Here is a 21,414-nt window from a genome sequence, read left to right on the forward strand (position 1 = left end):
AAGGTGCTGCAATGAAGAATTGATGCTTCTCATCTCTCTCCCTGTTTGTCCCTGTCTGTCCCTCTCTCTGTATATCTCTCTTCTTGTCTGTCTCTCACACACACATACACACACGCACAATGACTTACATATTCATATTTTGTGATTAGTTTAAGGGGCTCTTACATCACAAGTTAACCAGTTTTCTTTGAAGCAGTAAAAAAAGGATGGTTACATTTTAAGACAATTTCAAAATAGTTGTCTGTCTCATGTTACCAACAACAATACGACTTTAAGTTACTTAGGATCTAATGACCTTCCTTTATTAAGTAATCAGAAGGAAGTATCCATGCCCATTTAATAGAGTTGTTGGGAAAATTAAATGAGGTAATTTAAACGAAAGCAGAGACATCACAGGGGTTTCATACAGAGAAGTCGTACATGAAAACCGTGTTTTAAATTATTCTTTGTTTTGAACAGCATATTTTAAACAGTCTAGGAATTCCCAACAGATGGGAATAACTCAAAGCTGGGAGCAGGCCCAGAGGCAAACCTGTCCTGCTTCTCTCTGGGCCCCCACTCTGAACCAGGTCCACCCTTAACATTTGTAGGGCCCAGAGCAAGAGCATACTGTGAAAGTATGGCTGCCATATGTCTAAATATTTAAAAGTAATAAGGCCACAAATTGTTAAGATAAATAAGTTCTATTCATAATGGACTGGAAGGCCAGATTTGAATTTAGGGTTCTTGGACTCCTTGCAATTCTGTGCCAGGTTGTGACTGACCAGAAAGTGTGAGCCCCTAATGCACTTTTTCCCACCCTAAATCTGTGCTATGCAGAGAGGGGCTTGTGTGTGGATACCTAGAAGATAAACAAAGCTCTAAGCCCGACCTCTGTTTATAGCCTCTTGCAAACAGCAGCCTTGACCACTGCTGAGCCCAAGGGTACACATGTGCTGTGTGATTTTCCTTGAGAGGCCATAACTGGGGAAGAGGACCCCCAGGCCACAGATGTGGGCTCATAATTGTCTGGCTAGGATATTCTGGGGTCCCAAATTCCTGGAGCATGGTCTAGGAGTTGGGGGAAGTGTAGGCTCTGGGTAGGCACATCTCATTTACTAGGGTTTTCTCATACTGTGAGGTAGGAAACAGCTGAAACAGACAGAGTTGGACCTATTAAAAGTGTGAAGCCCACATTAAGGGCCCCTCCTACCTGTGCTGAAGCCAGTGCTGCTCTGAATCCTAGTGCTCCAAGGAGCCAAATATATGAACTAATAACTTCTTCTACAGCTTTTCACATTTGTATTCTTGAGCTATATGATTGTGGAAGTGCCCTTTCAACAGAATTAAAAGCCCTAGTGTTAGATATAGAAAAGATATCCCTTGGTGTCTAGTACTGAAGCTCTGGCCAATTCTTTCTATTGACCACTGAAGCTGTCCAGTGAGGAGCAGCTGTAGCCATCCTGGCCCCTAACCTAGAAGATAAACAAACTTCAAGTGTTGCTTCTGCCCAGCCGGGCGACTCACAGATTTTTGTTTGTTTGTTTTTTGTTTTCTGTATTTTTCTGAATTTAGAAGCAGGGAGGCAGTCAGACTCCCACATGCAACCAACCAAGATCCATCCAGCATGCCCACCAGGGGGCAATGCTTTGCCCATCTAGAGCATTGTTCCATTGCGGTCAGAGCCATTCTAGCACCTGAGGCGGAGGCCATGGAGCCATCCCCAGCGCCTGGGCCAATTTTGCTCCAATGGAGCCTTGGCTATGGGAGGGGAAGAGAGAGAGAAGAAGGAGAGGGGGAGGGGTGGAGAAGCAGATGGGCGCTTCTCCTGTGTGCCCTGGCTGGGAATTGAACCCGAGACTTCCACACGCCAGGCCAACGTGCTACTGCTGAGCCAACCGGCCAGGGCTCAGTTTCTTTTTTTTTTTTTTTTTTTTTTTTTTTTTATAGGGACAGAGAGTCAGAGAGAGGGATAGACAGACAGGAATGAAGGGAGATGAGAAGCATCAATCATCAGTTTTTCGTTGCAACACCTTAGTTGTTCATTGATTGCTCTCTCATACGTGCCTTGACCCTGAGGCTTCAGCAGACCAAGTAACCTCTTGCTTGAGCCAGCGACCTGGGGCTCAAGCTGGTGAGCTTTTTGCTCAAGCCAGATGAGCCCGCGCTCAAGCTGGCTACCTCGGGGTCTCGAACCTGGGTCTTCCACATCCCAGTCCAACGCTCTGTCCATTGTGCCACCGCCTGGTCAGGCCAGGGCTCAGTTTCTTATACAGACTCTTCCCCATTTTCAGTCCTGGATCTCTGCATTGCCTTGTGTCCTCATGTCCAGTGGAAAGATGTAGGAGAACTGGAGGTCCAATGATTCTGTGTGCAGACTTCAACCCAGTCCCCCTGATGTTGACCAGGTCTCACCTCTGTCTTCTGCAACATCTGATGTTTTCAAATTCAGAATGGCGTGGGGGGTGGTCAATGGGCACATTGGCTCACTTTCCCAGAATATCCCTTTTGTAGGAGTTTAGTCTGTACCTGTCTCTATGGCTCATCTATTTTTCATCTGTAAGAAATTTGTTGAAATCTCTGGCCTGCTCATTTATAATTTTTTCTCTTGTGATTTAAAAGCCTTTAATTTCCTCCTCTCCCTCTCTCTCTCTCTCTCTCTCTCTCTCTTCCTCTCTCTCTCTTTCTCTCTCTTTTATAGAATTTTAGAGTAAAGAAGAGGAAACATAAGCAGCAATGCATCATGTTTGACTGAGGTTTAACACTACTAACAAAATAGCAGACTCCAGTGTTCACAGAGGATTCCATCTACATCAGCGTGGCCTCAGATCCCTTGTGAACGTCATTTCTTTCTCTTCCTGCATTTCCTCAGAGCAACGGGGATTTACAGTACTGTCAAATCAATCTGAAGCCACACAGGGCCAGTGGTAGAAAAACCCTGATTTTCCAGACAGCAGTTATTCTTATCTGTTCCCCTTGTGACTTGTGTGTGTTCAGGTTCTAGAGTTTAGAATTGAGCACAGTTATAGCCCCAGTGGGAACTGGTTCTTTTAATCATTTTTGGAAATGCAGTCTATGCTTTTTTTATTCCCCATTAGAACTCCTCTGTTCTTGAACTTGCTCAATATAGTATGAAACAGACAAATTAGTAGATGCAATTTTTATTAATCTAAATATCTAAATGAGTTCTATAGTAAGTTAAACCTATTCATGGTCCTTACTGATATGGAAGACTGTGTGAACATTTATTTGTACAGTTATGTGCTCATTGATATATTCCTATCTGTGAGAAATCATTCATTTTGGAGGAAAAAAAAACCCTTTAACCCAGACCTTTGGTAGCACAGTGGATAAAGTATCAACCTGGAATGCTGAAGGTCGCCGGTTTGAAACCCTGGGCTTCCCTGGTCAACGCACATATGGGAGTTGATGCTTCCTGCTCCTCCCCTCCTTTTTTCTCTCTCTCAAAATGAATAAATAAAAAATCTAAAAAAAAAGATAGTAGGAATAATGTAAAAAAAAACAACTTTCATCATTTAGATTAACATTGTCCATAATATAAAGAAGGGGCTTTACATGTTAGAGAAGTAGCAAATCTTTTTTGTTTGTTTGTTTTGTTAGTGAGAGAGAGAGACAGACAGGAAGGGAGAAAAATGAGAAGCATCAACTCATAGTTGTGGCACTTTAGTTGTTTATTGATTGCTTTCTTATATGTGCCTTGACCAGGGTGCTCCAGCAGAGCGAGTGACCCCTTGCTCAAGCCAGGAACCTTGGGTTTGAGCCAGCGACCTTGGGCTTTAAGCCAGCAACCATGGCGTCATGTCTATGATCCCGTGCTCAGCTGATTGCCCCATGCTCAAGCTGGTGAGCCCTTGCACAAGCCACATGAGCCTGCACTCAAGCCAGTGACCTCAGGGCTGGGAACCTGGGTCCTCAGCATCCCAAATCAGTGCTCTATCCACTGCACTACCACCTGGTCAGGCTTGAGAAGTAGTAGATCTTATATTTGAGAGCTTATTGGGGGTAATGTGTCTAAGGGTGCTTTCAGACTAGAGTAGATCCAGAAGGAAGCACCAGTGGTACTTTAATCATGTCTCTGAGGAGGGTTGAGAGATCTGGTCATGTTTCTCAGAGAGGAGAGAATACACAGGTAGATGAGATATGGCTTTCAATACCTCGTGCACTTTTGTGGAAGAAGTACCTTCCACAAACTTGCACTGCTAACTCTTAGGAGCAGTAGAGCAAGTTATAAGTGCTAAATGAGCCAGAAAAAGACTATCTGACTTGCCTCAGAGAGACTGAGGCCCCATCTCTGCAGTAGTTTAAGTGGAAGCTGTTTGACTCCATGACCATGGTTATAGGGGGCTACCCAGCATCCAGCTAGACATTCATCCTACGACTTTTAAGTCTTCAGATGTGGAGTTTGATAGGCACTAACATAATTCTTTTGTCTTGTTGGTTTCTACCTCAGAGCCTAAAAGAATTTTGGAACTGTTTCCAAAGCCATTTCTGAATCGTGAGTTCTTTCTCTTACAGGAGAAAATGCAGAAGTTTCCATGGATGTTTCCCTGGCTTACCGTGATGATGCGCTTGCTGAATGGACGGAAATGGCTCATGAGAGAGTGCCCCGGAAACTCAAATGTACCTTCACATCCCCCAAGGTAGGACTCCTTAATATCTAAGTTGATGGGGTTTTTCTTTGGTTTCCAGGTATATAGGAAGATTTGCTTTACAAGTAACAGACATGTTTCTTACTTCCTAGCATGCATGACCCACATCACCCTTTGTTGTAGCTGGGAAAAGAGCTGTGTAGATCTTTCATGTCCCTGAAAAGGAGGAAAGAATAGAAGGAATGTCTGTCTGAAGTGATTTGCTATTTCTCTAAAATACTTCCATAAAAATAAATTCTTCGTGTTTTGGTTAATAGCTGAACGTGTCTGAAGAACATTGCTAAGTTATTTTGAGGTGTAAGAATCTATTTATATTAGATCAATGTTGTGTCTACTTCCCTGTTTCTTAGGCATCTCTTTGCAACCAAAGTTAATGTGCAGAAATAAAGACTAAAAAATCCCAATGACCTTAGACAAAAAGAGGACCTAAAGAGGAAATCTAGTTTCGTTTGAGGCCTCAGTCTTCCAACCCATCTTTAAGACTCTCCATCCTCCTGTTAGTCCAGGAGGACTCATGCAACCACCCATGGGAGGAAGGTTACTATCCTGCACTGAAAATAGGGAGACATTGTCTTTGGGGCAAAGGCCTTGGATTCCTCATAAACAAAAATGCAGAGATTGACTCAGTGACCTCTGAGGATATTGGGATTTGATGGTTTAAGGACCAAATGAGAATTAGCTAGATGCCTTTTACAAAAGCCAAGTGCTGCCTTCATACATGCCTCCCTGACATTCTGATCTCCCCTCAACCCTTACTTATCTTCCTGCTCTTGAAAAGCTGTGAAGGTGAAATGGAGCCATAGTTACTGTTACTCTTAGTTACCCCTATTCCTCAAGGGTGCTGATATGGTGCACTGTCAATGGTAGGTGATCTCCGAAGGCTGTTCAGATACAGAAATGGTGTCATTTTCTTTGTGTGAAGCATGTGAGAGGCCCAACTCTACGTGAGCACATTCTTGAGTACGTCATTTGTCACATGACATCTCCAGATCAGTTCTTCCTGAAGGATTTGGACAGCTTTTCAGTACCTACTCCATTATTGGAATTAGTTCCTCTCTTCTCCTAGCATGGTGTTTTCCTAAGTTTGCTTTTGCTTGTAACAAACGTTGGGATTGCCTGTAGAATAAATTATGAGAATGACAGGTTGAAGTCTCTTGAGTAACAGACCCCTGCCCTGCCCATCCAACCCTGAGAAGAGTAAGATAGGACAGGATCACAGGTTTTTTTGTTTTGTTTGTTTGTTTGTTTGTTTTTTACAGAGACAGAGAGTGAGTCAGAGAGAGGGATAGACAGGGACAGAGAGAGATGAGAAGCATCAATCATTAGTTTTTCATTGCGCATTGCAACACCTTAGTTCATTGATTGCTTTCTCATATGTGCCTTAACCGCGGGCCTTCAGCAGACCAAGTAACCCCTTGCTGGAGCCAGCGACCTTGGGTTCAAGCTGGTGGGCTTTTTGCTCAAACCAGATGAGCCCACGCTCAAGCTGGCGACCTCGGGGTCTTGAACCTGGGTCCTCTGCATCCCAGTCTGACGCTCTATCCACTGCGCCACCACCTGGTCAGGCCGAGGTCGACACTTTTATCCGCTGCGCCACCACAGGTCAGGCAGGATCACAGTATTAACATGAGTGAAAAGTGTGGATTTGGAGCAAAACATACTTCAGTTCACTTCCAGGCTGCATCTTTTATTGTCTGCATGACCTTAGGCAAACTTACTCAATCTGTCTGAGCTTCAGTTTCTCTCCTGCAAAATGGAATCATCCCAGCTAAGGGAGACTTTATAAGGACTACACGAGATAGTTAACATAAAAAGGATGACCTTATCATTTAACATCTAACCTGGGATGTGTCTGAGAATGAAAGGGGTTGTTAATCCGATGGGCCACCAGGATTCTCATGGCATAAGCACCTGTTGGGGCAACTGGCATTTATCTCTATTCCCAGATTCCCTAGATGAGAGCTACAGGAAGTGTGGTCTGCAGACCAACAGCTTCAGCATTACCTGATAGTTTCTAGGAAATGCAGATTCCCAGGTTAAACTGACTGTATCAAAATCTCAGTGTGTAGGATCAAGGAATCTGTGTCTTAACAGGACTCCAATTCTTTCTCTTAAGCTCGATAAAGTTTGAGAGCCACTGGGCTAGATATTTTTTTGCTGAGTACCAAATATAGACCACCTCCAACAAAAAAAAGCCATGTGGAATTGGTTAGGTAGACACTTGGGGAGCAACTGGTAGGTAAAAATGAATGGTAGAGAAACTGGAGATAGAAGGAAAGAGGGATATCTAACATTTTCAGATCTTTGTGTGCAATAGACATAATGAATTAAAACTTTCCCAGCTGTCGCTGCAAGTTGTTTGCATTTTTGAGAGGCAAAATTGGTTGGATCACTAAACTAAAGAATATAAAACTTTAGGATATGGAATTTCATCCTCAGAAAAGGAAGATGTCATTTCTCACCTTACTTTCACACTTGGAGGGCACTGAGAAGCCTACGACTGCTCCTTAATGTTGGTTGCTTAATTATCTTTAGGATGTGTTGATCCCTTTCAAGAAAGATATTAAACTTTGAAAAAGTGTGAAGGAAATGAATCATCAAATCTGTGCTTTTTGATTGCAGTGAAATTTAGTCTTGAGTCTGAAGATTAAATGAGAAATTGCTTTAAAGCTTTTTAGTCCCTGGTGTGTTGTGAAGTTGAAAAAAAAAAAAAGTCAAGTTGCCACCTGCTGTAATTTGTCCTAATTAGTCAGTCTTATACTGGAGTTGGGAGAGGGCTCAGGGAGACTGGAGAAAGCAAAGAGATAGGGGGGAGGAGTGTCTTTCTTTCTAAATGTCCTAAATACTAGCAGAAGTAGAACTTCAGCACGTAAAGGAAAGTCCTCAACAGGATGTAGTGAATTTATCTTTGAGACGGGTAGGCCAGCCCAGGATCCCAGAATCCAATGTGTCTAATTTCTTAAACTTAGATAAATATATTTTGTGGATTGGTAGCATTACCCTCTCTGTAGGAATGGGAAAGTGGAGGACACCCAGAGACTCATGATGGGGAACTAGAAGTAACCCTGGACATTAGTTTATTTTACCTTCTTGTTTTACTTGTGAGAAACGTGAGGCCAAATGAAGTGGATGACCTTCACAAGGTACCCGGTAAGGAGGTAGGTCACAACTAGAATCTAAGTCCCCTGGCTGAGGTCATGACCTTCAGGCATGTCTGAGGTAGTGGAATCCTTTCTTCCTACTGTACTCAGGTACCTCTCCTCCACCAGTGCTGCACCTGGAAGACACATGCCCTCAACCAGATGCTATTACTTTGGAGACCATGGGCACATTGTATAATCAAGTCAGTGGTATTAAAATAAAATTTTGTTACCTTTCCCTCAAACTCTCAATTTCTAGAAATAAAACAGGACCTTGGCTAGAAACATATCAGCATACCCTCCTCATGCTATTTCCACAGAGGGTAATCAGCCTCCTCAATGCAGTTTAATCTGAGGCTAAATTAGAGCTCACGGTGTATTTTCAGTTGTTCCTACAGAGGCCTAATACTCACTCTGATTGGAAGTATAAGAGAGAGAAAGGAGCAGAGGGGAGAGAAAAACCACCTATAAAGGAAGAATCATCTAGCCTGCAAGTGAAATTTGGGAATGAAACAAGATTTTTTTTTTTACAAAAAAATTTTTAAAATCCCACAAGCCAAGTCTAACGAACTGGTAATTCTGCTAAAAGCCCCTCAAACCTTGGAGGATGATTAGCAATGTCTGCCGTGAGCAAGGGAGGGAAACGTGGAAGTGCATAAGCCAGATATTTGCTTGCTCTACGTGTACTGTGTCATGAGCGTCTTTCGTCTCTATAGAGAAGTCTGTTTACTGCACTCTGAGCTCTGACTCTACAACGAGAACACCCCAAGATCACAGAAGAGGCAGAAGATTCTTCTTCATAAACTAGTTAGACTATCTACTCCTTATTATACTGCTCACAAAAATTAGGGGATATTGCAACATTTTATATTCAGTTTGAAATACCCCTAATTTTTTTTTTTTTTTTTTTTGGACAGAGAGTCAGAGAGAGGGATAGACAGGGACAGACAGACAGGAACGGAGAGATGAGAAGCATCAATCATTAGTTTTTCGTTGCGCGTTGCGACACCTTAGTTGTTCATTAATTATTTTCTCATATGTACCTTGACCGCAGGCCTTCAGCAGACCGAGTAACCCCTTGCTCGAGCCAGCGACCTTGGGTCCAAGCTGGTGAGCTTTGTTCAAACCAGATGAGCCCGTGCTCAAGCTGGCAACCTCGGGGTCTCGAACCTGGGTCCTCGGCATCCCAGTCCAATGCTCTAGCCACTGCGCCACCACCTGGTCAGGCAAAATACCCCTAATTTTTGTGAGCAGTGTAACTTCCTTCTGATTTCTCTACTAGGCATTTCACTCTGATGATAAACAGAAAAGTATAGAGGTCTGAGAATTTAGGCTTGGAAACAACAAATTAGGTCTTCCCTGTCACTTGATCAGCAAACACTGAAGCTGGTATATAAACCCAACATCGATGGCAGCCACTCACCTCTTTTATCTGGGAAAAGTCCCTGGCTGCTGAAGCTATCCCTACCCCTTGACAGGGACACAAAGCCAGGAGTCCTGGTGAGGGAAAGCAGAATTTAGTTTTCAAAACAACCTGTGCTCCTACTCTCCAACCCTGCCATGCTAGGCAGTACCACTTCAACTGACTGGCAGGAAGTCCAACAGGTTGTTTTTAGAAACTGGGATTGTTTGTTTAATTAAAATTTCTGCTCCTTCTGCCATCTTGCTTCTCGGGCAGTTGAGAAGTTTTGGAGATTGGCCTGTGCCAGTTAGCTCAGTCAGTTAATAGTGTCATCCCAAAATGACAAGGTTGTGGGTTCCATCCGCAGTCAGGGCACACACTGGAAAGCAGCCAATAAGTACATGACTGAGTGGAATAATAAATGAGTGCTTCCCTTACCCCTCTGCTCTTTTCCCTTTCCTCTCTTTCTCTCTTTAAGATCGGTTGATTGGAGCATCATCTCATAGTGCAGAGGTTGTCTGTTTGATCCCCAGCCAGGGCACATATAGGAACAGCTCAACGTTCCTGTCTTTCTCTCCCTCACTCTCTTTAAAAAAAAAGAAGAAGAAGCAGCTTTGGAGACAGAGAATTCCAAGCGGGTGTCTCTAACAAACTAATTATGATTACTTTTCATCCCTTTCTGTCTTCCCCGAATCCCAAGGGCTGCTAGAGTTGCTTATTTTTCTCTCAAATCAATAAAAGGTAGATATTTTCAGCTTCTTGCAGCCTTTCCTGCTGGCCAAAACCATGTTAAGTAATTAGCCATGTTAAGAAGATGATTGATCCATAGGGCCTTACAGGTCTCCAATAATAGGCTGCAAATAAAAAGCCTGCAGTCCTGAAGACCAAGTTAATTTGATATGAGGCTCAAATAAGTATAAAAATGCTGAGAAAAATATAAAGAGATAGAAGAGATTTCTGCTTTTCATCTAACATTTTAGGTTCTACCTCAAATGTGGCTTTGTAAAGGGGGGGCAGGGCCGCCAGTGGATACCATGCCTCCAGCGTCCCTATTCTCTGTACCCCTAAGGTATGCCTTTAAGCATTAGCTTATTAGAATTTGTGGCAGGAAGCAAAGGTAGGACAGTTCAGACAGTCTACTGGAAATAGTGACCCTGCTTCAAAACCTCTGTTCTTCTTCCAGACTCCAGAGCATGAGGGCCGTTACTATGAATGTGATGTCCTTCCTTTCATGGAAATTGGGTCGGTGGCTCATAAGTACTACCTTGTAAACATCCGGCTGCCTGTGAATGAGAAGAAGAAGATCAACGTTGGGATAGGGGAGATAAAAGATATTCGGTTGGTGGTAAGCAAATGTAATTGACCCAGGTGGCCTGTGATACTAGAACACTGGCTAGGAACACTGGTTACTGAGTATGTGGATTGGAGGGGAACTCACCTCTCACTCTTGGCATCTCTATGCTTCAGTTGTCTCATATGAGAAATGGAAATAATAACATACCCATGATGACTGAGATCATAAATTTGTGCGTGAGATTTCAGAAATGGAAAATAATGCAATTATTGTGCCCATTTAAGATATATAATGATCATGATTACATAATGAATCACACCAAGATAAAAACAGTTTTGTTTTATATGTTTCAACTTGCCAGCACAAATATTAAAGGGACCAATGGTGTTTTAGGTTCTTTCCATTTATTTTCTTTAGTAGGAAAAATCAGGACATGGAATAAGGAGATTGTATTTTTAATCTAAAAATAATCATGCAAGGAATACATATTTATTGAAGAAAATTAGAAAACACAAGTAAACACACAGAATATAAAAATTACCTGTAATGTTCTACTATCTAGAAATAACTACTGTTGAGGTTTTAATTCCAGATTTTTTTAAACATATATAAATATATAATCCTTCACTTTCAAAAAATAGGGTCATACTCAATTAACACTTCTGTTTCTTTAATTTAATGGCATTTTGTGAATATTTTAATGTTATATTATAAATATTTTACATAGAGAGTGAATGAATATTTACACACATGCTGTGATACTGTTGAACATTTATTCCACCATATACATTTACCTTAACACATTCTACCAATCTCAAATTTGGGCATCTAAGGCCCTGGCCGGTTGGCTCAGTGATAGAGCTGAATTCAGCCCAGTGTGTGGATATCCTGGGTTTAATTCCTGGTCCGGGCACACAGGAGGAGCACCTATCTGCTTTTCCACCCCTCCCCCTCTCGCATCTCTCTCTCTCTCTCTCTTTCTCTCTCTCTCTTTCTCTTCCTCTCCTGCAGCCATGGCTTGATTGGAGCAAGTTAGCCCCAAGTGCTGGGGATGACTCCATGGCCTCTGCCTCAGGTGCAGAGATCTGGGTTGATCAGCAACAGAGCAACACCCCAGATGGACAGAGCACTGCCCCCTAGTGGGCTTGCAGGGTGGATCTTGGTCTGGGAGTCTGTCTCTCTGCCTCCTTTCCTCTCACTGAATAAACTAATAAACAAACAAAAAAACAACTTTGGGCATCAAAGATATCTACAATTTTTCAATGAAGGCCTTACAGAAAAATCTTTGCTTGTATTGTTAATCATTCCCTTCATATAGAGTGGGTCCATTTTTATGCCTTAAGATTTGTATTTCTACAATGCCTGAGAAGGGTCTAGGGGTAGTAGAGGGAACAATATATGCAATGAATGTGTAAGTTCTTGATCTTGACAGTTAAACAGACAAGGCCTCCCCTTACCTCTCTCCAAAATGCATTTACTGGTAGAAAATACCACTAAGAAGATACATTCACCTTCAAAATTATGTTGGCCTCTCTCTAGGCAATCCACCAAAATGGAGGCTTCACCAAAGTGTGGTTTGCCATGAAGACCGTCCTTACGCCCAGCATCTTTATCGTTATGGTGTGGTATTGGAGGAGGATCACCATGCTGTCCCGACCTCCAGTGCTTCTGGAAAAGTAAGAGCTGATTTTGGAGCACTTGTAAGGAACACAGCATCGCATGATCTGTCTGGTTTTGAGGGATCTAGTTCAAGTGGTCATTGTATTACTTGGGCTAGTGATTTGACCAGGAGTCATTTCTTTTTCTCCTCCAGCTTTTACATGCAAATTATTATTAAATCCTATAAATTATATCTCTTTCGTCTTTTAATACTGTCCTTGTCCTCATTCCCATGGTCTGAATCAGATACTTCTCTTCGTTACAGTGGGTGAACAGCCTTTCTCCTAAGCCCAACCCAGAAGGACAATGCTACTGTAGCTGTATCCTCTTACTCTCTCATATTTATGACTTTTTTTTTTGCTGAATTATTTTCATTAATGTACAAATACTCTCTACCGTCTCCCATTCTTAAAACTCTTCCTTTTCCCATTTCCCCCTGAAATCATCACAGCATTTTCCCTTTTTTTTACAACAAAATTCCTCAAAGAGCTTGTCTGTATACCTTCTCCTCGTATATTTCATCTGTCTATTCACTTGCTCAAAAATGTATCATGTGCAAAGATACACTATCCCAGGTGTTTCCATCTTAGGAAATGGCTACTCAGTTCTGTCCCCTTGCTTGGGCTAGACATGTGGGAGTCATACTACTTCTGTTTTATTTCACAATCCTCATCCAACCCACCAGGAAATCTCATCATTTTTATTGCTACCTCCCTAAGCTAACCCACCATCATTTCTCACCTGTTTTACTGGGAATAGCTTCTCAACTGCTCTTTTTGCTTCCACCATTTTTCTTCCTACAATGTATGCATGATGCAGTCCGATTATTCTCTTTTAAGTGTAAATCAGATCATGTCACTCCTCTGCTCAAAGCTCTCTGTTGGCTTTGTGTCTCCTTTGCCTGAGCCTATAAAGCCCTCCATGCTCTAGTCTAGACTATTGCTACTGATTTCATTTCTTAGCCTTTTTCACCATGCACCTCCCCTTGATGATGCTCAAACATGCCTAGCATGCTGTTACTTCAGGGCCGTTGCAATTGCTGTTTTCGTTATCTGAAATGATCTTACCCAGATATAGCTGTGGCTCAAGTCCACATTTCCTTCAGGTCCTGCTCTTTTGTCTCTTACCTTAGAGGCTTTCCCCTGTCCATATATAAAATATCACCGCTCTCCATTCTCTTGCCTTGCTTATTTTTCTTTATAATACTATTTATTTATTTATTTATTTATTTATTTATTATCTTTCCTCTCATACCCTCTTCTCCCTAGAGCAGAGTCTTTATTTATTTTGTTTCATATGATAATCCCTGGTGTCTAGAGTAGTGACTGGCACATAGCAGGAGCTCAATAAATATGAATTTGTTGAATGAGTAAATGAATGAATCATGTCACTCCTTTATTGAACCTTTTTTATTGGAGCCTCAGTTTTTTCGAGATCAATTGCAAATTCTCCAATGAGATATGAAGGTTTCCTTATGAGCTCAGCCCCTTTCGCTTCTCTGGTGTGGCCTGGCATTGACTGACAGGTGCTCCGTGCAGGTCCTCAATTGCTTTTATGCCTCTGGCTGTTCCAGACTTCCGCGCTTCCATTCAGGCATTTCCCTCTGCTAGGAATGCCCTTCCATCTCCCTACCCTTGACCTGCAAGTCAGCTCAATTTTTGTCTCTTTCAAAGTTAGACGTCCTGGTAGCAACCTCTGCATACTTCTGTTATATCACTTATCACACTTTGTCTCTTTATCTGGGTGAGACACTAAATATATTTTCATGAGGGGAAGAACTGGTCCTATTTATTTAGGTATCTGTAGCTCTAACAAAATGTGAGGTTCATAATATGTGCTTAATAAACATGTATTTTGGCACTGGATTCGCTGTGCGGAGCTGTAGCCATGGATCAGGCACACCCAGACATCGAGCAGGCTTTACAACCAGTGACCCAGAGCCTCTGGGCCAACCCGGCACTGGGCTGGAGGCTGGAGTCAGTGAGAAAGCGGAGGGGGCCAGGACCAGGAGGGCTCCAGGGACCGCACAGTGACAGAAAATAATTTTTGGTTGAAGATAGAAATCAGTGTTTCAGAAGCAGAAAAGCGAACAAGAAGAAATGCCATGAACATGCAAGAAATCATATACTGCTTACCTCATTGAAACAAGGTCAGTTGAACATATTGATGGTCCGAGTGTCCTAGCAGGCTCAATAGGGAGGCGGTATAGTGAATTGAGTTGTTGAGAAACTACCTTTTAGTTTACTATCCACATATTGTTGTGCCACCTCTACTAGAAAAAAGAGCAGATTCTTTTCTTGGCATAAACTCTCTGCTGACAATATGGACCTGGATATTGTGAAAAGAAGATGAATTGGTGCAGAAAACTTTCTCTTGAGAGTTTCTTCACACCCCATCCATTGTAGAGACGAAATCTTCTATTTCTTTTTAACACAAGAAGGTAACTGGAAGGAGACTGTAAGTGAAACTGGGTTTCAGCTGAAGGCAGACTTCAGGTAAAAAGCACTTAATGCAACATTCAGAGTGAAAAACCCAGACAAGAGATTTACTGAACTAAAGCACTACAGTGATGAACTACAGTCAGTGATCTCACATCTTCGAGTCAGAGCTGGAGTAGCAGGTCAGCTCTGTGGTGTTCACAAAGTACATGGGATTATGGGTGAGTTTTCAGTGAATGGAGCGCCATAGAAAAAGAGATGGGTGATGGACTGCAGAGTATGGGTCATCGTATGGACGTGTACTCATCTTCTATTGATGATATTCTGGAAGATGAAGAACATACGCAGATCAGTTGAAGGAGTATCTTTTTTATGCAGAAGCCCTTTGGGCTGTGTGCTGGAAACATGAACTTATGCAGTATGACTTGGAGATGGCTGCTCAGGACTTAGCTTCCAAGAAGCAGCAATGTGAGGAACTGGCAACTGGGAGTGCGAGAACATTTTCTTTGGCTGGAATGACTACCAAGCTTTTTGGTCAAGAGCAGAGAAAAGCCAGAATAAAGAACAAATAAGTGAGGAAGAACAGCTGCTAAAGTCTAAAAATCTGGAAAGCAGAGAATTTGTGAAAAATGCTGGGGCCAATATTGAATGCTTCAAAGAGCAAAAGAACCGTGACTTAAAGGAGGCTCTCATAAGCTATGCAGTCATGCAGATCAGTATGTGCAAAAAGGGAATTCAAGTTTGGACCAGTGCTAAGGAATGCTTCAGCAAGATATAATCCTGTGAAATGAATGTGTCTTCAATCAAAGTGCCCCAAAACAGAAACACAAGTAAAGTAAAAAATTTAAGTTGTGACCTAGTTTATACAAAAATATACAAGTTGAATAAATTCAGCTTTCTTTAATTTGATTGTAGTTGTATTTACATAGCACAAAAGGATGTATTTTGTGAAGGTTAAATATTATAATTTGAGGTTTTGGGGACTGGTACCGATTCCAAAAAATTAATTTGATAAAATATACCAGTAGAGTGTCAGGCTGCTGAACCAATGACCAAATATGACGATGTTGGGTAATTTCTAGTTGTTCATTTCAGTTCCAGCTGTTTTAGATCTGTTTATGTAGAGAATTTTTTCCAAGATTGAATTTCTATCTTTACTTGGTAAGAACCACTGATCTGTTGTAGGGGGTTATTTTTTCACGCCTTATAGTTGAGTTGTTTGGTTTGACGACGCTCAGCAGAAACAGTGTAAACTCTACGATTTTCTCCCACATTCACTGACTCCCCCTTATAACATCTGCATACACTAGATACAGTGGTCGACAAACTAATCAGTCAACAGAGCCAAATATCAACAGTACAACAATTGAAATTTCTTTTGAGAGCCAAATTTTTTAAACTTAAAGTATATAGGTAGGTACATTCGTTATCGAGGTAGCGCCCACATGTGGTGTTTTGTGGAAGAGCCATACTCAAGGGGCCAAAGAGCCGCATGTGGCTTGCGAGCTGCAGTTTGCCGACCAGGGCACTAAAAAATACCTCCCAATTTGTGTTTTACCAGAATTTTGATACCGGTCAGAAATTTTATACTGCCAATAAAGAAGACTCAACACCTCAGATATATAATGGAGTACATTGTTATGATCTAGGAATTGCTATATAGAATTGAGTATGTTACATTTAAGCATTAAATTCTTCTCAAATAATTCCTAACCTCAGTGATGAGCCTAAATGTACTCTGCTTGGTTCTCTCCACATGGCATTTCAGTGTGGAAGCTCTATGTGGTGAACATATGTGTTAGTATCTTCATTAACATCCTTCTTTTCTGTTGCTTGGCTGTAATTTTTGTAAAGATAAATTATATTGGGGTTTCTTTTGGTGTGTGTTTTTGTGGTCTATGTTCAGAAGGGAAGCACCCAAATTTTGCTAGCTTTACAGAATCTTACATGGGCTCATTATTAGAAATCATGTAAAAAAACAAATCCCAAGTACTGTTTAGCATTTCACTTTTTTTTACACGTTTAAAATGTTGCTGGATTTTTGTGCTGTTTGCCAAACATACATTAGATACATGGAGTATTATGCTGTTTTTCAAAATAAATAAATAAATAAAAAATGAACATGCGTTTCATTGGTATGAAAAGTAGGAATAAATCAGTGACTAAATGAATGATATTTTGATAGAGGAATGTCAATTAATAGTGTGATGGGGAAAAGCAAAATGGAAACTAAGTAAGCTGCTAAAAGAATTTGTGTTTCATATTGTTTGGAGTCATTTATTATTGAAGTGAATATGCTTATATAATTCATAGTTGTGAGGATAGCATAATAATAATGAATGTTCTTAATGATGAAGATAATTATATTCAATGAGGTCTGATTAAGAAGGCAAGGGAGGGTAAAAATGTTGTAGGAGCTGGTACCAAACTAAAGTTCCAAGGATTAAGGAGGTTTAGGTTCAATTATCGAGAAAGGTTAAAATAACAGCCCTTCATTCTGCAGTGGTACCAGCAAAATAAGACACTTTGTATCTCTGAGTAGAAACTCATTTTGAGAGCTAAGAAACTGATCATGTGTGCTTCAGTCCCAATAAGTAACATCACATTTCCCAAAACTGGCTTCTGATTTTTGAAGATCTGCTTCCGAAATGAATAAAGTCATTTCCTGATATTTTCTCGCCATCAGGGTCATCTTTGCCCTTGGGATTTCCATGACTTTTATCAATACCCCAGTGGAATGGTTTTCCATTGGGTTTGACTGGACCTGGATGCTTTTGTTTGGTGATATTCGACAGGGCATCTTCTATGCAATGCTTCTCTCCTTCTGGATCATCTTCTGTGGCGAGCACATGATGGTACGAGTAAGAGGCGCTGGGGAAGGAACAGTGGACAAGGCAGAATCAATGAGTGGTTGTAGGTGTGAGCTCTGGAGTCAGGCACTCAGGTCAAATTTCTGCTTCACCACTTGTTAGCTGAATGGCCTTAGGCAAGTGACTTAATAGCTCCAAATGTCAAGTTCCTCTTCGATAAAATGAGATTTATGTATAGGTTTTTTGTGAGATTTAAATGTGAGTAATATATACTTAGCAGGAGGTAAACACACAAATTCTAATTATTATTATTTCTTGTCCGTTGGCTTCTGCTCTGCTTGTCCCCAGGACCAGTGTAACCACCAGAGACTGTGGGCCTGTTCTTTCCAGCTAGCAATCTGCTCAGGTGGCTTAGTAACCCCATTACCCGGAAATACTGACCTCCCTGGTCACTGGGCACAGACACCAAATTGTATTTCAAGAGGGATTGAAGGGACCACGGATAAAACTAAGAAGGGTGCTGTCCTCATGCTGGGGTTAAAATGACATGCCATCTGGAGCTCAGAGCCCGTGTCAGGCACAATGGCTTCATAGTTGAGTGGGCTGTTTTTACATTTCTTTATGGTTTGATTGTTGCTTCTGAAGCCTTGAAGCCCTTCCAGGAGAACAAGGGGAAGCGAGAAAGGCTTTTGCCCACTACCAGGGTAAGCATGAGGTCTGGCAACAGTGATATACTGGTGGAGAGCCTTCAGCAGCAGGGACAGGGGGTGGAGGTGACTCAGGTGGAGCAGCAGGACAGCCTGCCCGGGGGACTGCCCAGAGTGAAGTGGTATGGACCGTCCCACCTGGGTCCCAGCCTGGATACTACCATATGCCTTTTGCCTTTCTCTATTTTTTCACTTACATTCCTTTATTTTCTGTCTTTTAGTGTCTGTATACATATCAAGAGAAACCATTCTTGTTTTTAATAAAGACAAGGAGAATATATTATTTTCCTAACCATAAGACCTCTTACACTTGACATGTTTAAATGCCTGAGAGTCTTTATTTTGTCCTCTGGGGATAAGTCACATAGCAATTTATTTCTGAAAGATTTAAACTGCAAGGCCTTTCGTTGCGTTCCTGTAGCATCCTGTCGTTATTACCCTGAGAGTCCTTAGGAGCAGATTTTGGTCTTAGGGTCTAGCGTGATGTGGATACACAACAGCGAGGATTGTCTGAATAACTGACTCACCTATAGAATTGTTTTGCTCTCCTCATCTTTATATGATTTCTAAACCTGGCTTTCATCAGGATCAGCACGAGCGGAATCACATAGCAGGGTATTGGAAGCAAGTCGGACCGATTGCTGTGGGCTCTTTCTGCCTCTTCATATTTGACATGTGTGAGAGGTGAGCAGATGCCCGTGGGACTCTGGGCTGAGTGCACATCACCATGCGCGCTGCCAGCTCTTTCGGAGGAACATTTGAAAAAGGGAGAAGGGTGGCTGGAAGCCTGTGGAATAAAAGGGTTGGTCATGGTCACATCTTCAGATAAGGATTGGGATTAAATCAGCGACAAAGATTTTAATAGATGCAAAATATTTGGGCTGATTATTCTTCAAACTCCTTTTCTGTTTGAGTCCTCTGTGACTTTTCTTACCTAAATACTATCCTCATCCCTCTGGCTGAAAAGCTACGAATATGTTAAAAGGAAAGTTCCCCTTTGCCTGTTTGTATTAATTGTGTCTTGCCTTTCCCTCTTGTTTCTCTTTGTAGAGGAGTACAACTCACGAATCCCTTCTACAGTATCTGGACTACAGATGTTGGAACAGAGCTGGCTGTATCCTTCCTGGATGGGTTTAGGGTTTTTTTCTTCCCACAGTTGCCTGATCCCCAAGATCATTTTCTAATGATGTTCTCCATATGTGCTTAGCCAGAGCCTTGATTCTTAGACCAATGATAACAGCACAATTAAGGCAAATAACGAGATGAATTAATGTTTGCTTTCAAGCCGAGTGAGAGCAGGCAAAGTAAGGAGATTGTAGCATGTCCCCACGGCAAGAGGCATCAGAGTTGCTGGTCTTATTGCACCCTGCCTAAATGATCTACTCTACGGTTGTTTACTGCAGTCTGAAGCATGACTAGCTTTTCCCCAAGCCCCTGCCGGTTTGTCTCTGGGCTCCTTGTGGGAAAGCCTGTTTCTGAAGCCATCCGTGTGTGAGATTCTTACAGTGACCTTGGTGTGCAGTCTTACCACTGGGCTGCTATTCATTTTCAAGACCAAGTGGAGATAAGGCTAAGGTGATTAGTTCCAGAGGCAGCAGAGGCTTCTGGTTGGTTGGCATAAACTCTGAGTCATCTTTATGAAGCAGAAGTGACAGTCTTAGCTTATCCCTTTTAGGATGCTGAATTTAAATATTTTATCTTCCTGAATAATATGTTAAATGCTTTGGGAGAAAAGAGATTCTTCTCTGGAGAGGGGAGAAAGGCTCAAGTTATAATCTTTCCTGATGGATGGTACCTTGTCATGTGCTGGTAAATGTATTTTGTCCAGCCATGATGTTTATATTGGCTTCTTATTATTACAAGAAGTTTGTGGACGAATTAAATCAGTAGTTTCATTATCTTAAAGATGAGAGAGTTGTACTCCCCCATCTCCCTATCGCTCTATCCCCTCACCAAAAAATGTTAGCTGCTCCAAACAAGGAATATATATAATGTTAAGTCTTCTCCAATTCTTCTCTTCTACAGATATAACGAAGGTGCAGGAAGGCAAATAGAATGTCAAGTCCTGCAGCAAATCACCCTTCATTCTAGGGTACTATGATTTTAGGAAAGAAGGAAAATTTTAATTACATATATTATTTAGTGAAATGTGCATGCTGAGTTTACAGTTGTTAAAATATTTTAAAATATGCAACTTGGGGTAGAGTTGTAGCAGAAAGGAATTGGAGTCAGGTCACCTGTCTTCTAAGCCAGCTTCTCTCTACCTAAGCCTTGGTGGTTCTCAGAGTGAACTTTAAAGACAGGTCTTAGAGTCACCCTGTTCGGTCTCAAAGTGTATTGCCACCTTTCTCAACTCCCACCGTGGCCGTGTGTCCTTCTGCATCTGACAGGATTGTTTCTGTGGTGGACAGAAGATTGCAAACAGAAATTCGTGCCTGATTTTACTTCAAGACTTTCAGTAGCATGGCCAACCTCCCTTAGCGACTGCTGCACCCAACCCCACTCCATCCCCTCCTGAGGCCAGGGTATCCCAGCCTCCTTCTAAAACTCCAGGGACTAGCCTAGTGGTTCCCAAACATGGTTATACTTGGTGCCTGTACCTTGGAAAATCTGATTCCGTGGACCTGCAGTGAGAGACCTGGGCCACCTGTATTCTAACTCCTCTGGTGATGTTAATGTAGCTGTCCACCTGATCAGTATTTTGCAGCCAATATCTAATATCTTAATGCTTTTCAAATTTATTGTGCAAATGACTCTCCTGAGGACCTTGTTAAAAGGCAGATTCTGATTCACTAGGACTAGGGAGAGCCCTGGAGTCCACATTTTTAACAAGCAACGCTCCATTTCTCTTATTGGGCTTAGAAAACAATTCGGAACATACCTCTCTGTGGTACTTTTGTGTCGGGAGACCTTTCTCACTGGCATTAGAACCGGTTTTTAATATTTTATTGCCTAGCTGTTTGGAGACAGAGTATTGCCAACAGGGCCGGGGATAAGTGCTCGCGCCCTTGCCCACCCTGCCATTTCCTTTACTGGACACCATCAGATGGCCTTCATCATTGTGGCTGGGATCTGTCTCTGTCTCTACTTCCTGTTTCTGTGCTTCATGGTATTTCAGGTGTTTCGGAACATCAGTGGGAAGCAGTCCAGCCTGCCAGCCATGAGCAAAGTCCGGCGGCTGCACTATGAGGTAAGCAAATCTCTTGGCTCATTCAGGAAACGGTACTCAATATCTCCTGCTTGGTGTGTAAACACACACACACACACACACACACACACACACTACCCTATACCTGGAGATTGGAAGCCTTTATT

The 21,414-nt window shown here is 42.0% G+C and overlaps 1 protein-coding gene and 1 pseudogene across 1 annotated transcript in view; both read left to right on the forward strand.

The window, feature by feature from the left end:
- WLS (Wnt ligand secretion mediator) overlaps positions 1-21,414 on the forward strand; it is a 112,739-nt gene that overhangs the window by 71,571 nt on the left and 19,754 nt on the right. Inside the window, exons 3-9 of the mRNA XM_066268914.1 lie at positions 4,516-4,640; positions 10,375-10,536; positions 12,025-12,161; positions 17,269-17,437; positions 18,686-18,783; positions 19,150-19,213; positions 21,146-21,289. Of these exons, the coding sequence (XP_066125011.1) occupies positions 4,516-4,640; positions 10,375-10,536; positions 12,025-12,161; positions 17,269-17,437; positions 18,686-18,783; positions 19,150-19,213; positions 21,146-21,289 (899 nt within the window). The remainder of the gene's footprint in view (positions 1-4,515; positions 4,641-10,374; positions 10,537-12,024; positions 12,162-17,268; positions 17,438-18,685; positions 18,784-19,149; positions 19,214-21,145; positions 21,290-21,414) is intronic.
- On the forward strand, positions 14,032-15,411 carry LOC136329019 (sorting nexin-4 pseudogene; annotated as a pseudogene).

This window comes from Saccopteryx bilineata, chromosome 3 (assembly GCF_036850765.1).
Source record: "Saccopteryx bilineata isolate mSacBil1 chromosome 3, mSacBil1_pri_phased_curated, whole genome shotgun sequence".
NCBI classification, from domain to species: Eukaryota; Metazoa; Chordata; class Mammalia; order Chiroptera; family Emballonuridae; genus Saccopteryx; species Saccopteryx bilineata.